At 33.5% G+C, this 16,889-nt stretch overlaps 1 protein-coding gene across 2 annotated transcripts; it reads left to right on the top strand.

Annotated features, from left to right (window-relative positions):
• The first annotated feature begins 6,985 nt into the window (after positions 1-6,985).
• Positions 6,986-16,737, top strand: LOC113690396 (DNA repair protein RAD16). 2 transcript variants are annotated; one of them, XM_027208278.1, is made up of 16 exons: positions 6,986-7,225; positions 7,481-7,579; positions 9,004-10,208; positions 10,707-10,829; positions 10,927-11,000; positions 11,638-11,701; positions 11,816-11,962; positions 12,092-12,177; positions 12,395-12,464; positions 13,264-13,386; positions 13,967-14,197; positions 14,578-14,682; positions 14,763-14,915; positions 16,006-16,094; positions 16,191-16,271; positions 16,390-16,737. In XM_027208278.1, the coding sequence occupies exons 1-16, from the start codon at positions 7,198-7,200 to the stop codon at positions 16,460-16,462; spliced, it is 2,751 nt and encodes a 916-aa protein (XP_027064079.1). In that variant the 5' UTR covers positions 6,986-7,197; the 3' UTR covers positions 16,463-16,737. The 2 variants fall into 2 exon arrangements, 1 of the variants encoding a protein (XP_027064079.1); XR_003448431.2 differs by having other exon boundaries at positions 7,038-7,225; positions 14,749-14,915.
• Positions 16,738-16,889: the final 152 nt, after the last annotated feature.

The following is a 16,889-nucleotide window of genomic DNA, read 5'->3' as shown; positions in this document are numbered from 1 at the left end:
TTCTAGAGAGATTCAAGTTTTCATCTTTTGAGTAATTTTTGTTGCAATTATAGCAATATATATATATATATATACATATATATATTTGCTATTCACTCAAGCAGCACTGTGAAATTATAGGCTCTGTATAGAGTTTTTTCACGTTTTGCATCAATATGAATTTGGGTTCAATTATAAATGATGAGTAAGACCTGTTACTTGCATAGGAGTTGTTTATGAATAGGATATTATAAAAAAATATATATATATGTCTATGAGCTATTGGAAATCGACTTAAGTACTAGAAAACTTTTACACAAGATCATAATAGTAATTTAGCTTGTAATATTTTAGTAGGTATATAAAATCTAAACCATACTTAAATGCATGTTCTAATTTATGGCCAGAATATTAGATTAACATTTTTCTGAGTTTCCACAGAATGAAAGGTTATCAACCTGACTTCAGGAATCCTTAATCAGTTAAGAGCGTATTTTGTTTCATGTTCCTATCTCCTACTTAATGTTATAAATAGACTGTAACTATACTATATATCATCTCACGTTCTTGTGAATATACTAGGGGGAAAAGCCCACACGACGTGTGGGAGTTTAGTGCCTATAATTAAAAATGATTAATAATCATTATTTGGTATTTTGTAGTATAAGAATTGAAATATGACAATTTTAATATATGATATTAAACAGAAAAATCATAAGTTACATATTGAGTTAAAAAATATACTAATATGCAATGAAACAGAATTATAAGATATGATCAACTACTTTGCACCTAACCTAATAAAATAAAAAACCTACTTATATCTGCTCATGCACTTTATGGATATTAAAATCTATTGTTTAGTTTGAATTTGATCTTAATATAAGGGCAGTCCATCACATTATCTTGTCATATAAGTGAGATTTGAACAATTAGCATATTTGAAAAAAATTATTGCTAGTGGAATTTCGGTTCTTGCAAGCCAAATTCTTGAATTTATATTGATTCCAAGAACATATCATCATGAGACCTCCACATTCACCAATCAATCAATTATGATTTATTGTATAATTTAGAACATATAGTAAAGCATCTCCTTCTTGATAGGGATTACAATCACTAAATATCAGTTTTTGATCTAGTTGCAAAGATATACAACAACTAACATACTAATTTAGAGGAATAACCACATCAAATAAAGTACTAAAACATCTTAGACCACTCAATTCAAGAAAACAATTAAAAGTAATAAAGTACATACTTTAGATTTACAGCCAAATAGTTCTAAGTAGATAGCTAAATCTATTGGCAAATCAAATGAAGTGAAAAATTTGCCTAAATGAAATCATCAATTAAATAGCAAATAATTTGAAAATTATCATAACTAATAGTTAAAACAACAAAAGTAGATGCAATCTGCATATGGATAAATTTATGATGATAAACTTACTTTAAACCACAAATAATAATTAACAAATGTGATCTCCTCCCTATCATGCTTATCTAACATGGACAATTGAATTAAAACACTAAAAAATTATCGCACATACAACCATCAAGATTACAGATTTTTTACAACCAAAAAATAGATTGGTTAAAGAAAACATACCTATTGAGATTTCTTACAACTAAAAAGTAGATTGGCTAAAGAAAATATACCTATTGAGAAATGTGTTGCAAAATGGGGAAGAGGAGTAGCTAATGTAGCAACATCCGAATTTAATAGGCTACATGATTGTGATGAAAAAAAGTTGTAAGTAAATGAAATGAATTTGAGCAGATGGGGTAACGACCAAGAAAACAAACTTCTCCACTAATTGGCATTAATTGTGTCTTAATATCTATATATCATAAGTTTGCAAATAATTGATGAGAAATGCTTTAGGAAATTAAGAGACTTAGATGTTAATACAATTAAATGATTAGAAGAGCTTTTTATGTAATTTCACTAAAACACAAGCTGAATTTAGTTATACCTAGTGTTCAATCGGATATCTATCACCCCTAGCTTTAAATTTCTAAAAGGACATCTAAGTAATTACAACAAAACTAAATTAGCTATAATGACTTGTATTTAATACTCCAATTGCACTTCAAATACTTTTACATTCCCAAAATAGCCCTACCCTTACGGTTGAAATCCAAAGAATATTTTTCCTCTAAACTCATTCTTATATAGTATAAGGATATTTGTTTCTAGATTGTGCAAATGGAAAATAAGGTTGGTAATTAATCAAGTTCGAATATAAAAAATTAAACTAAAAGAATTACAATATAAGAAAAGACATGATAAAAAACTCAAAACCAAATCAATGTGTTATGAAAACAATAGATAAATAAATTAAAGAGATTGAAGAAGTAGTCAAGCTTCTCAATTAATTAGAGAGAAGAAAACTAGGCCTAACAAAATCAATGAGAGAATATATAAGGTTGACTAGTGAGAATAATGTTAGTATTTGGGGAAAATTGCAGAAACCTCCCCTGAGATTTCTGACATTTGCACTGACCTCCCCTATCAATTTTGAAATAGCATTAACCTCCCCTAGAAAAAGTTGGAGTCAATTTAAAAGGTAAAAGTGTGTGAATTTACTAGAGTACCCCTAATTGTATTGACTTTACCAGATGAAAGGTTTGAGTACTTTCATCAAAACCAACGTTTAATTTGTTAAACAAATTAAACTAATCAAACTATTTCTGTATAGTTAAATTAATTAACTAATTAACTAATTAACTATTAACTAATTAACTAATTTCTATTTATCTAATTAACTAATTAACTAATTTTTGTTTATCTAATTAACTAATTAACTGATTATCTAATTAACTAATTAACTAAAGCTGTTGTTTGTCGGAAACTAACAAACTATTTGCATGTTAAACTAATAAACTAATTAATTGCTTAACTAATTAACTAACTAATTATCTAATTAACTAATTAACTAATTTCTATTTATGTAATTATCTAATTAACTAATTAACTAATCAAACTATTTCTGCATAGTTAAACTAATTAACTATTAACTAATTATCTAATTAACTATTAACTAATTAACTAATTAATTAATTAACTAATTAACTAATTTCTACATAGTTAAACTAATTAACTAATTATCTAATTAACTAATTAACTAGTTAACTAATTAACTAATTAATTAATTAACTAATTAACTAATTTATGTTTATCTGATTAACTAATTAACTAAAGCTGTTGTTTGTCCGAAACTAACAAACTATTTGCATGTTAAACTAATTAACTAATTAACTGCTTAACTAAATAACTAACTAATTATCTAATTAATTAACTAATTAACTAATTTCTGTTTATCTAATTAACTAATTAGTTAATGCGCTAATTGGTTAATTAGCTCCACAGGCCAACGAAATTGGTTAATAGCGCATTAAATATAAAACCTGCCAGTTTCCCATAAAGAGCTGGCATGTTATGGGCAATTTTTTTTTAAACATTCACATATTTAATTTATGTTAAATACAAAACATACTAGTTTTCCTTTGAGTGCTATTTAACCAATTTTCCCCATAAAGAGCTGGTATAAAACATACTACAAAACCTGCCAGTTTCCCATAAAGAGCTGGTATGTTACGCATTATTTAACCAATTTTTCATATTTAAACAAATTTATGAAAATTAAAATAACGTATTTGAAAGTTGCATTTTTATTTGGAAGAATGCATTCTTTCGATGCGTTTTCCACCCTTTGGGAAGAGACTCAAAAATCGCCACCCTTTAGAAAGTTAGTTTAAAAACTCTCTCTTTTTGAAAATTTACTCCTTATTAATACGGTCACTATATTTATTTTCTAGTATTAATTTTTGTTATGGTTTATGATTTTCTTATATTTTATCAAAAAACTTAATAATTATTGTAGTTACAATTATGGAGATGTTAATTTGTCATATGTGTAATTCTTTTGTTTTATAAGAATTGTTATATCAGGGATAAATTTGAAATTTAATTGCATTTAATTCCAAAACACTCATCAAACCAAGCTAGATATTGGAATGAAAAATATGTTGCATTTATACCCTCTAAACTTGCTTGATCCTTAATGCCTATGCCTCTCCCTTGTTAATACTAATTATCAAGCAAGATCAGGGCAAAATTGGAAGAAATTTATTATCTCATTTCTACAAATAATTTTTTAATGGGACATCAAGCCTCAGGGAAGGTTTCTGCAACGAATTGTTCCTGTTCGGGGGTGCTGAATGCCATTTCTAAACCTAGAAGGAAGTGCAAGTGTCAGAAACCCCAAAGGAGATTTCTGCATTTATCCCTAGTATTTGAATAAATATTGCTCTGGCAAGAAGATTTTAGCTCTGGGAGTATCGGTGGTATCGCCAACCAACGTCACCTAACAAAAGAAGAAGAAAAGGCTACTGCTTAGAAATTGCTGAGTTATTGCAGCAATAATTGGTTGAACACTTATACCTTCGTTGAATACAAAAAAGAAAAGAATTAACAATAGTCTAATCAGCCTTTAATGCTCAAAGATGAGAAAGGTGAACAAATTCATTTCACCAAAAGTTAAAGCATCAATAACTTGTACATAATGCAAAAAACATACATCTAGATATGTTTCTATGGATGGAATCCAACTTGTATTATATATTTTTGCATCAATTATTGTTTCCCAAGGCTTGATGCTCTATGGTTAATTTATTCCTCTTTTGTGACAATTTTTCATGAAAATTTGTTGGTTGTTGGAGAAGTTCAGAACTTGGTTAATTGAATGACAATGGAAAGACATAGTCGCTAATTGTGACATATCCAAAATCAATTGAATATCAATGGATTGGGTTAAGGAAAAGAGAAGTGTTATCCATTTGTAACTAACACCTCGATTGGAAATTGACATGAAAAGCCTAAATTCGTTACAGGCTTCTAGTTAGAAACAATTTTGATGTTTACATTGGCGGCTAACAGGCTTTTGAAAGCACTCCAAATCCCTCAAAAAAAAAGGTAAAAAAAAAAAGCACCTATGGTAATTCTAATACACAGAAAAGCTTCTCGTGATTTCAAAATATACAACATGACACGCCATACTTTGAACTAAATTGTAAAGGTGATGGAATCTGTTAAACTTAATTGATGAAATGACTAAAATGCTCGATATAATTAAGCAAAAGACAGCTCAAAAAATCATTTGTTTTATTCTCTAGATAGAGATAATTGAGTGTTAAGGGATAGAACATGTATATTTGTTTAAAATTAGGTATAAAATTTTTTTTTAGGTTCCAATAAATCATTTCCGTTAAATTTAATGAATTCCGTCACCTTTACAATTTAGATCAAAATACGGGATGTCGTGTTGTATATTTTGAAACTACGAGTGACTTTTTTGTATATTAGATTTATCACATGAGACTTTTTTGTATTTTACCAAAAAAAAAAAAACACTCCAAAGTCCATCAATCAAAGAATAACTCTTTTGATTTAAATCACAAATCAAGACAAAGGTGGACATGAAGAGAAACGAAAACAAAGACCAAGTTTTGGAACTTTACCTTTGTATGATACTAAGCATATTCTTAAACTTTTTCATGTCCAAGGATATTTGTGGAAGCCAAGCCAAGACCTTGGAAAAGACATGGAGGCCACAAAACCCTTTACATACGGGCCTACTACCAACTCCAACAGCATATTTACCACCCCCCCCCCCCCCCCCCCCCCAATTTTTGAACAAAATTTCATCAAAATTAATTTTGGACATACCATTCCCATGAGGATGCCATTACATGAAAGAAGCCGAATTAGTTTAGACGAAGTTGTCAATCATTCAACCTGCATTTGCTTCATGATACTTTGTGGAGGAACTTAGATATAATCACTAAATTCATATCTCTCTGTGTTGGGTACTGGAGTGAAGTGTACCCTTTACAAGAAGATTGTGGAGAACAACTTAGCAATTCACTTTTACCCCAAAAAAAAAAAAATTAGCAATTCATAGTGCTGATTGGACTACTTTCAAATTAGATTATCTAGATTAAAATAGATAATTGTGGGCTATTTTACAAAGATGAAGTTGTGGGCTACTTTCAAATTAGATTATCTACTTTCAAACTAAATACAAGGGGGAAATTGTGGGCTATTTTACAAAGATGAAGATGTACAACTTTCACAGGATGGTATAAGGGTTACTCTAAAACCTTTTATTTAGTCATTGATGTCCAATTAAGGATAGATGAGCCGCTTATATGTCCAAATTGGATTATAAATTATTTGAGATAATTTCGAAAAAAAATACTGTAGCATTTTTTTGATATGATGTATGTGAGATAAAAAAATGATTGAAAAATGTGTTGATGATGCAAGCAAATCAGTGTATGTAAATAAGGTGTAATAACATACAATCCAAACACATTCTACATATAAAGGAGTTTTAGTTCAAAAGTAGCAGTATTGACACTTAACGTGTTCTTCAATATGTACTAGTGAACATAATAACATTTTAGAGCATTTACTAATTGCATATATTTAGTTTTGTTAATGGAAACAAAAAGGCATAAGATATTTTCTATTTCAAAGTGTAGGAATCAAAAGTAAAACATCCCATAAGTTATAAAAAAGAAAGCCTTTTTTTCCCTATAATATATCTATTAAGAATGAATAGCAAGATAAGACATTGGTTGCTTAAAGTACAATAATTACTTTTTTTAGTAAAAAGAGTCCAATATGTAAATTTCACCTTCTTCCTTTCAAAATCAAAAAATTACATCCTCTCGCGTATTGCCAGTCCACAACATTTTCTTTTCCAATTCTAAAGGACTTGTTTAATTTTTGTACATATGCAAATATGCCCCAAAAAAAATTCTATATTACTCCATTTTCGAAGAATTCAATTAAAATCCAAAGCGCTGATATCCTTGTACACATTGCATCAATACTTGTACCTCTGAAAATAAAAAAGAAACAAAAAGAGAAGAAATTCTCATTTGTCCTTAATCCTTTTTCCACAATATAAAATGTATACTTTCCCGCCGCGGAGACGAAGTAGCCTTTCTTTGCTCTCTTTTTCTCACTCTTCCCCACACACTGACACAGTCACACGGTAGAAAGACAAGAAAACACGCACACGACTGTTGAGTGACCCCTTTCCCCCTTCTTCTTCAAAGTCAAGAAAACCCACCAAATTTTCGTTCTAATTTGGAAAACCCAGAAAATCCCTAATCCTACTTTTCATTTTCCTTCTTGTTTTAGGGATGAATCTCCGTTCTCGAGCTTCAAAAGGTACCGTTCCAAGAACCCTGCTGTTTATTGGTTGCTGACTTGCTGTTTGTCTTTCTTTATTTCCTTATCTACTACTCTTTGCTTGATCATTTGGTTCATTCAAATCGAAATGGGATGTCTTTTATTTAGCTTTCATATTTCTGGGTTTTTTGTGGAAATAGATTTATAGATGCTTATTGTTGTTTTTTGAATTCTTCTTCAAAAGACGTGTCCTTTTTTTTTCTGGGCTGAATTTTGATTATGATGTGGATGCAGGAAAAGATATTGTTCAATATATAGAGAGCTCTGATGATGATGAACAAGGCTGTACAGATTCTTCGGATTCTGACATTTATATAATAAGTGATTGTGAAGGTACAAATATGCACACACAGATAGTTTATATTACTTCAATAAAAATTGTATTTTTGCAAATATGAATGCCAGGATGAAAGATTTATTGATTTGTCTCTTTTGGATTGTTTAATTATATTTAATATTAATTCGACTAAATAGATAATGACGAAGGCCAAGCACAAGGACCTCTAGTTTTTGCCCTTTTGATACTTTGGCCAATTTTGTAGTGGAATGCACACGATTGTAATGAGAAACATGGAGTACATTTTTTTTTTTTTTTTTTGCCTATTTTCCTGTTTGAAAGTTTAATTATGTTAATAATCACTGCTGTAGTAATGCATGTAAAAGCTAATGCTTTGGTGTCATGAAACTGTGAGTTTTACTATGGAAAAATTTGGTAATTGGTAAGTAAATTGTCCGATAATAACTGAGATGGTGAGTTAGATTAACTCTTAAAATGTCGGAGGTACATTACATTGTGGGGATTTTGCACGCACATGTCTTTGTATCTCTGTGTGCGTGTGTATAGGGTTGTAAACTTTGGCGGTTTCTTAGTAGTATGAGAAAAGACTGTAGCTTGAGATAGAGCTTTTGTGGAGTTAAGTGTATGTGTACGAAAAATGTAAATAAGTTTTGCTGGGACGAGTCTGTTATCCTATTAAGAATACTATCTTAATTAGTGAAAGCCACATGGATTACCTTGTGGCTCTAGCTGTGCTGAGCTGTCTAAAGTTCATGAAAAGCTTCTTGTCTAAATCTCTGACCCAAGGAATAGGAATAAACCCCTTTTTGGGTGCTTATAATAGTTTTGAGGTTGTTATTGGATGAATGGCAGTTTGTTCCATCATCAATTGCAGTTTCAATTTGCTTCTTCACTATACGAGTGTGAACTGCTTTTTTCTTTTTCTTGGTTCGCTTTATCACAAGTTGGACATTTTCAAGTTGGAAAAGATTTTATGATTTGGTTAGGAAATTTCAGCATTAATTAGTGTTGAATGGTATATTCTTGGCACGGTTACCATAATTTGCTTTCATGAATCAGATTTAAAGATATATAGTCGGTCTTATACGTTGGTGTCCTCTGCTTTTGGTGGGGTATGAGTCATTTGGGAAACATTAATTAAGAAAATCTGGACTACATTAGCTTGCCTGCTTGTGCTGACTTGTTCAATTATTTGCAAGTCGTATTATTGCCGTGTTTATCCATCAAAGATGGTTTTTATATTAGTAATGGCAGCTTGAATTTTCTGTATTGTCTATGGACTAGCATTTTCTTGGTATGATCAGCATGAGTTCAATACATGGTCACATTTGAAAGTATCTTCATGCTTTTGATTTAAATCACATAGAAGGTACAGGAAGACAATCCGGGAAATTACTTCTTATTAGTCAGACTAGTTGTTAATTTCTAGCACTTTTGTGTAACTGATTTGGGTATGCAGATGAAGTATGTATGCACATGTTGGATGAGCATGAGGGAAAGGATATTCCAGACATAAATCTTGAACCAACTTTTGAGATTTCTGACGATGATATCCAGGATAAGGTGTCAAAGAGGAGGAAAGTGGGGCCTGTGAAAAGGAGGGGAAGGCGGAGGAACAAAAACTTGGATGTGGTCCTTGTAAGTGTTGACAGAGATAGAGAGTGCAATCAGATGGATACTGTTTTTGAGGATGTAGCTGATCAATCTGAGGAGAAAAGTTTGAAAAGGAAGAGTAAAGGGCATAAGAGGCCAATATTAGTGTGGGAAGTATTGCAACATGAAATTGAGAGATGGATTAAGGAGAATGAAGCTAATGATGTTGACTTGAGTAACCAGAATGAAATTTTGGCAGAAACTGTTGAGCCACCTGCCAATTTGATTATACCACTGCTCAGGTACCAGAAGGAGTGGTTAGCTTGGGCACTAAAGCAAGAGGAGTCCACCACAAGAGGAGGCATTCTTGCCGATGAAATGGGGATGGGAAAGACAGCCCAAGCAATTGCACTAGTTGTGGCTAAACAGGAGATCCAAAAGGCAATCAGTGAACCCAGTTTAGTAGCATCTGCTCCCAGTTCCTCCAGCACATTTCCAGCAGTCAAAGGCACTCTCGTAATATGTCCATTGGTGGCAGTGGTTCAATGGGTAAGTGAAATTGACCGTTTCACCACAAAAGGTAGCAATAAGGTTCTTGTTTATCATGGATCAAACAGGGGAAGGAATATTGACCAGTTTTCCGAATATGATTTTGTTATTACCACCTATTCCATAGTAGAGGCTGAGTACCGGAGAAATGTGATGCCACCTAAACATAAATGCCAGTGGTGTGGAAAGTTACTTTATGAGCACAAGATGTCTGTTCACCTGAAGTATTTTTGTGGGCCTGATGCAATCAAAACGGCTAAGCAGTCAAAGCAACAGAGAAAGAAGTCAAATTCAAAAACAACAACCTCGAAGCAGAACTTAGAGTTTGATGAAGATGATGCCTTTGATTCGAATGGTGATATGCAAAAGCGAGGTCGTAAGAAGGGTGCAAAGACTTCGAATGGGATCGGAGGGTCAGGAAATGCTTTCGCTTATGGTATTCCAGCGGATATTGGAGAGTCATCTTCTACAAAGAAATCTATCTTGCATTCTGTGAAATGGGAGCGCATCATTCTGGATGAGGTAACCGTTTTGAGTCTGATGTTATGTACATATCAATACAGTATCAGAGGCGTCAAAACACAATGTTTTTCTTTTTTTTATTTTTTAATTCATTCTCTTTTCAAATATTCAAACTTTTTTGTCATTTTTCATAGGATCCTATTCATGTTACGGAACAAACTGGTAATGTTGTTAACCATGTGCTCTGTGCTAATAAAAAAAACTTCACATCTATGATTTTTAATTATTGGTTTGTGTGTATGTTGACTTCTTATTTTGAGAATAATTATGACCTCATGTTTTGACGATTGCTGTATTTGTTGCTGGGACTTTCAGATTGTTTTGGTTTTGTCACTTATGGCAATTTGCAGTCTGGGGTGAACCCAATAATAAGTTCTTTAGTGAAATTGCATTATTTTTATTAGCATTTTGAAATCTCTTCGCAGAGATGTGTTTCAAGTGCAACTGATTAATATTAGAAAGATTTACTTCTCAGTGGTTCATTATATTTTGAAATAGGCTCATTACATAAAAGATCGACGCTCTAGTACTACAAGAGCGGTGTTTGGTTTACAATCTTTGTACAAATGGGCACTCAGTGGTACTCCACTCCAGAATCGTGTTGGTGAACTCTACTCCCTTGTAAGTGTATTTGCAAATTGTAAGATTTTTTTTCCACAAAAAGCAATTGGTTTGTTTTAGATCTATTATTCATTGACTTTGTTTTCCTTAATACAAGGTACGCTTCTTGGAGATAGTTCCTTACTCTTATTACTACTGCAAGGACTGTGATTGCCGATCACTTGACTACAGGTATTATCTAACCTTGTTTAGACCCTCTACATTTACTGTCAAATAAAATAGTGAAAAGACACATTTTGCATGCATACAACTAGAGACAACTTCACTTGTCAAACAAAATCTGTCCTCCACTTTTTCATTACAGCTAAATTGCTGTACAATATGGTTGAAACTCTTACACATGTTTAAGAGCGAAGGCAAGATTAGGTGTTGACTGATTAATGATTATCTGGAGTGAGTTGTAAAATAGTATAATCAATACAAATGCACTTGATTTTGTTCCAATATGCGCCCAAAAAAAAAAAAACAATTTATAAAAGATAAAGTTGTTTATGATAGGCAGAGGATTTGGTGTTCATGCGGCCTTGGCACTTTAGTAGCTTTGAAATTGCAAGCTTTCATGTCTTCTTTGTCATTGTATGTGGGGTTGTTCACTGGATTTTAATAGGATTATAATTGACTTATGCACCTACTGATTTATAATTTTTAACAGAATATGCTTGTTATTATTTGTAGAAAGCAGATTATAACTGTACTGTGATTGATGTTGCATCATGGTGGCATTGTAATTTTTGCTGGCTGTTAGAACATTTTAATTATTTGTGTTTTATAACTGATATTCTTCAAAGAATAATTTTTTGACTTGCAGCACCTCAACTGATTGTCCACACTGCCCCCATAAATCTGTCAGGCACTTTTGCTGGTGGAACAGAGTATGCAATTCAGTTCATCTTTTTCATTTTTGTATTTTTCTTTTTGCTTTTTTACTGGGGCTTGAGTGGTATCTTTTACTGAAGTTATCTGGTAATGAAATGTTGTCCTCGTAGCATGTTGCTTCTCCAATAAAATATGCTGGAAATCTTGGGGAAGGGAGAAAAGCAATGCTGTTGCTGAAGCATAGGATTTTAAAAAGCATAGTGTTAAGACGTACTAAAAAAGGCAGGGCTGCTGATCTGGCACTTCCCCCTAGGATTGTAAGTTTAATGTGCCTCTGATGACTATATGCAATCTCTAAATGTGTTTAGATTTCTGTTGAAGATTTTACTCTATGTCCTTTCTTTGTTGTAACACATTTTCCTTCTCTTATCTGTGACACATTTCAGGTTACCCTGAGGCGGGATGAACTTGATATCAAAGAAGAAGATTATTATACATCACTATATAATGAAAGTCAGGCACAATTTAATACGTATGTGTTTTAATGCGTCTCTCTTTTTTGGTTTAGGTTTGACAATATTATTATTCTGAGTGTATACTGGGAGCAGTTGCTTGTTATATGGCTATATTGTTGATTTGACACAATTGTTTTCTTATATTTGTTGGTTGATTTTCAAAGATTATCCTCTGAACAGAGCATTTGATTATTATTGTTACTTTTGGTTGGGTTACCTTTCTTTCATGTGCAGATATATTGAAGCAAATACTTTGATGAATAACTATGCCCACATATTTGATCTTCTCACACGCCTGCGGCAGGTTAATTAAAACTTTAGTAATTTTGACTTTCTATGACTTTGATACCCATTATTCCCACTTTCTGGACTTTCTTTTCTTTTCTTTTGCTTGCCTTACATGGTTGTTCCATGGTTTATTGGTTATTTTTGTGTCTAAATGCATATACCAGTGCACTGGTTGTATCATTTGAAATGCCTTCTTCTGGCTATTACTCTCTCTCTCCTCTCTCTCTCTCGTTCAGATGATTGAGATATTGTAATTTATATCTGATTGTTAGCCGTGATAATTTGGTTTTACCTGTTGCTCAGCAGCTGAATGTTTTTTTTCCCTTCTTTTGTTCAGCAAGCAGCTGGATGCTATTAATCTTTGACTTATGAGTTCATTTTATAAGAATCTATGTGTTTCTTAAGATTACATGCGATCCATTTGACAACGCCAAATTATGATAGTATTTCAATTTGCTGCTCTTTGCCTAATCTAAGTCCATCATGTGAACCTAGAGTTTATTTTTACCAAGGCTTTGTTTCCAATTTGCTTCATTTCTTCTAGTGATGGCTTTGGATAGTTCTGCTAATGCGTAATGCCATTGGCTTTGCTGAATATTTATGTATACATTATTTGGACTTAAGTAGGAATTGACAAGTTGGTAGATGCATCTCATGAATTTTCTAAGGTACTACCAAGTATATCCCTGGTAATGTATATCCACTTATATTGTGCTGCCTTAGATTAGGACGGTTGAGATATAGATTCAAGATTTTTCAGTTTTTCAGGAAAAAATTTGTTCCACTGTCTGATGAATTTCGGTTTGTGATTGTAGGCTGTTGATCATCCTTACCTTGTGGTGTACTCTAGCACAGCTGCTGGAAGAGGTGGAAGCATAAGGAATGCTCCCAGTGGTGAAGTATGTGGCTTATGTCATGAGAATGCTGAAGATGCTGTGGTGGGTATATTATTTGCTTATATCCCTTGCTACTCACTGATCTTTTTCATCCGGTCCAGATTTGCTTTTTCTTGACAACCATGCAAGGGAGTTGGAACTCTTGAAGTTCAGCTCAAGACAGAAGATTTAGGTTTTGCAATAAAAGAAAAAGGAGATATTTGAACTTGCAAGTAGAACTTAGAGAAAAGCCCTCTCTTGGCGGTTAATTAGTAGATATTCCTTGCCACTTTTGCAACTGGAAAAGGGACTTAGTGTTTGCAGAGCTGAAAAAGCCCCATATGTAAGCTCTCTGTAATTGATGTAAAAGGTGGGATGCAGGTGGAATGCTAATAAGTGAGATTGTCATGGATTGTCTAGCCTACCAAGAGTGCTGATTGTTGAATAGAGAATGTGAAGTTTTAAGCACTTGTGAAGCCTAATTTTGCTTCAAATCACAAATAATTGATGGAGTTTTTGTTCTGAGCTAGCTTTATTCTTTGATGATCGTGAATTATGGCCTACATATTCAGTTGATTAGTTTTTAGAGGGTTAAGATGGTCAGCAGATTAATCAGTTAAGTTGTTGGTTTTCATTGTTTCAGGTGACTTCATGCACTCATGTATTTTGCAAGTCTTGTTTAATTGATTTCTCCGCTAGCATGGGACAGATATCATGCCCATCTTGTGCAAAACTGCTTACTGTGGACTTCACAGGAAACAAGGAAAATGAGGATCAGATGCCTAAAACAACTATTAAAGGATTTAAGCCATCAAGTATTATTAATAGAATCCGGCTGGATGATTTCCAGACAAGCACAAAAATAGATGCTTTGGTAAACCTCCTATTATGATTTTGTTGTTTTCATTTAATATCTGTTCATGTTCTCATTCTTTTTACGCTCATCGGCAGAGTTCCGTTGGTTTTGCTTGTAACTGGTTATGCTCAGTTGTGCGTTAAAATTTAAATTAGGCTGAGGTTTATGCCTTTCAATTTCTATAGCCTTGAAAGGTTAGAGAATCATGCTCTAAATTTTTGTTTTTCCACAATAAATGCACAGCAACAGCATTTGCTCTCAGTGGCTTGCATGTCTTGGAAATATGTGAAAAGGGATCAAAGTAGAAATAAAAAATGTTAGACAAGCAGGCTTTTTCTGTATTTTACAACAAACTACTTGTGGAACTAATTTTCTTTATTCTCATTTTTTGATGTCAGAGGGAAGAAATCAGATTTATGGTTGAAAGGGATGGGTCTGCAAAGGGAATTGTTTTTAGCCAATTCACGTCATTTTTAGATCTGATACATTACTCCCTCCAGAAGGTGAAGTGTCTTGTGCTTGTTTGTTGATTTATATTCTGTCAAGCAATGAAACTCAAGAAATGGCAGGTACCCTTTTGCAGTCTGGGGTTAGTTGTGTTCAATTAGATGGATCAATGTCTATGACTGCTAGAGATGCTGCTATAAAACGATTTACTGAAGATCCTGATTGCAGAATATTTTTAATGAGTCTCAAAGCAGGAGGTGTTGCACTCAACCTCACTGTGGCATCTCATGTAAGTCACCGTTTCTTGTTCCTGATGAGACTGCTGTATCACTCTCCTGGACTAAGTCATTAAAAGTTTTCCAGTGCTTGATTACTGTTAGGATACTGACCTTTAAATACATGCAAACCGGGTCCTGTATCTTTCCTTCCTTCCTTGGTTCTAAATAATACCAATAGTATTGAATTAGCTGCTGGTATGATGAATTGCTAATTCATATCGGCCAGCTTGTGGAATTTTACTGCTTATGCACAATCTTGTGAGAAATCGTGGTGGCAGGATAAACATGAGAGGCAAGTTAGGAAGAAATAAGGGAGAAATATCTGGGTGAGTATGATTTCTCAAGTGTAGAACGAACTCAGGTGTTAGGAAGGGAGAAGAAGGGTTTCCTTTTCTTCTTAATTACTTTGGAATTTAATTTGTTTGAAAAGGAATAGAGGAAGAAACTAGTGCTGCATTCCTGGCCTCAGAACACTAATTTTTGGGTCAGTGGATATGAGCAATAACTTGCTGTTTATGCGTTCATAGCTAGGTTACCTGTAGATAGGGCTTTTTTTAACACAAACATTTGTTGAGAAGAATATGGAAATGAATCACTCCCAAACAAGCACTACTTTACGCGGTGAGGGAGTAAATATTCATCTTCGTGCTTACTGCTTAGTGGCACATGAGGCTTAACTTGAGAAGCTCAGCATTTTTTGGTTAGATCTATATGTACCCATTTCAGCTTCCTTTGTGTCTATGGATGCATTACTGTTTTATTTACCTGGAAGCGGGAATCTGACGTAGTAGAGGTGTGACCGACGCATAATGCATGAGAGAGAGAGAGAGAGAGAGAGAGAGAGAGAGAGAGAGAGAGAGAGAGAGAGACTTACACTCAAACATGCACCTCAATGTGCAAGATACTCTGGATTGATTGAGCTTTATCTTGCAGCCTTCGAGCATCTGTTGTTTCATACTACGAAAGTGGGTATATTTATTCTGTCGGCGGATCAACTCCAGATTTCTAATATAGTAATGAGATACTATGCTGTGCTCACTTACATTCTTTTGAGACTGTCATTCAACTTCATCGATGGCTTATCTTTCCCACTTTTTTTAGGTTTTTTTGATGGATCCGTGGTGGAATCCTGCAGTTGAAAGGCAAGCCCAGGATAGAATTCACCGAATTGGACAGTTTAAACCAATCAGGCCTGTTTGCTTTTCCAATACATAATACTTTTATAGTCTGCCTTAAGGTATATATGGTGTTTCAACCTATTTACAGTTTAACTTGTACCCTTGCAGAATTGTGAGGTTTGTTATCAAGGATACAGTTGAGGAGAGAATCTTAAAGTTGCAAGAGAAGAAGGAACTGGTCTTTGAAGGGTAAGTTAATCTTCAATCAACCTTTGGTAAACACCTTTTTTCTTTTTTTCTTGTAATAACTGCCAAAATTTTGTAGGTGACTAAGTCTATTTGTACATACCTTGTTGATCTTTTGCAGGACTGTGGGTGGCTCTTCAGAGGCTTTAGCAAAACTGACGGAGGCAGATCTCAGATTCCTGTTTCTTACTTGAGCAAAGACCCCAATTTGCAATCCATGTAATGCTTTTTGGTGGGTTTCTCCCAACTGTCTTATTTTGTAAGCATCTTAATAGACTTTGGAACTACCAAAACTCGACCGCATAGCTGCTGTTAAGTTTGTCCTTCTGGGCAACTGCTTTTAATCTATCCCTAGAACCTGGTCATACCATGAAACCTGTCCTTTTCTTGTTTGTGATATTGGAAATTTGAACTTGAAATAGCCTGTTTGCTATTCAGCTATCGAATGTGAATGATTGTGTTTGGACAACCCTTCTGTGGCCAACCCCCACAATACTTGAGTTTCCATCACCTTCAATGTTTCAGCAAAGGTTGAAGAAACACTCAACATGACAGAGGCTGATTTTGTTCAAGAAAATCCCAGATAGGTCGCTTTGCCTAAACACATTATCAGAAGCCATT

Source organism: Coffea arabica, chromosome 5c, assembly GCF_036785885.1.
Source record: "Coffea arabica cultivar ET-39 chromosome 5c, Coffea Arabica ET-39 HiFi, whole genome shotgun sequence".
NCBI lineage: Eukaryota > Viridiplantae > Streptophyta > Magnoliopsida > Gentianales > Rubiaceae > Coffea > Coffea arabica.
The sequence above is the reverse complement of the archived record's forward strand: the minus strand, read 5'-3'. Positions and strand labels throughout refer to the sequence as shown.

What these genes read in the sequence shown, in the direction of transcription:
- LOC113690396 (XM_027208278.1), top strand. Translation starts at nt 7,198, where the DNA reads ATGAATCTCCGTTCTCGAGCTTCAAAAG. An exon ending in TTGGTGAACTCTACTCCCTT is followed by an intron (nt 10,830 to 10,926) that starts GTAAGTGTATTT and finishes CCTTAATACAAG; the next exon opens with GTACGCTTCTTGGAGATAGT. An exon ending in TTCTCACACGCCTGCGGCAG is followed by an intron (nt 12,465 to 13,263) that starts GTTAATTAAAAC and finishes TTGTGATTGTAG; the next exon opens with GCTGTTGATCATCCTTACCT.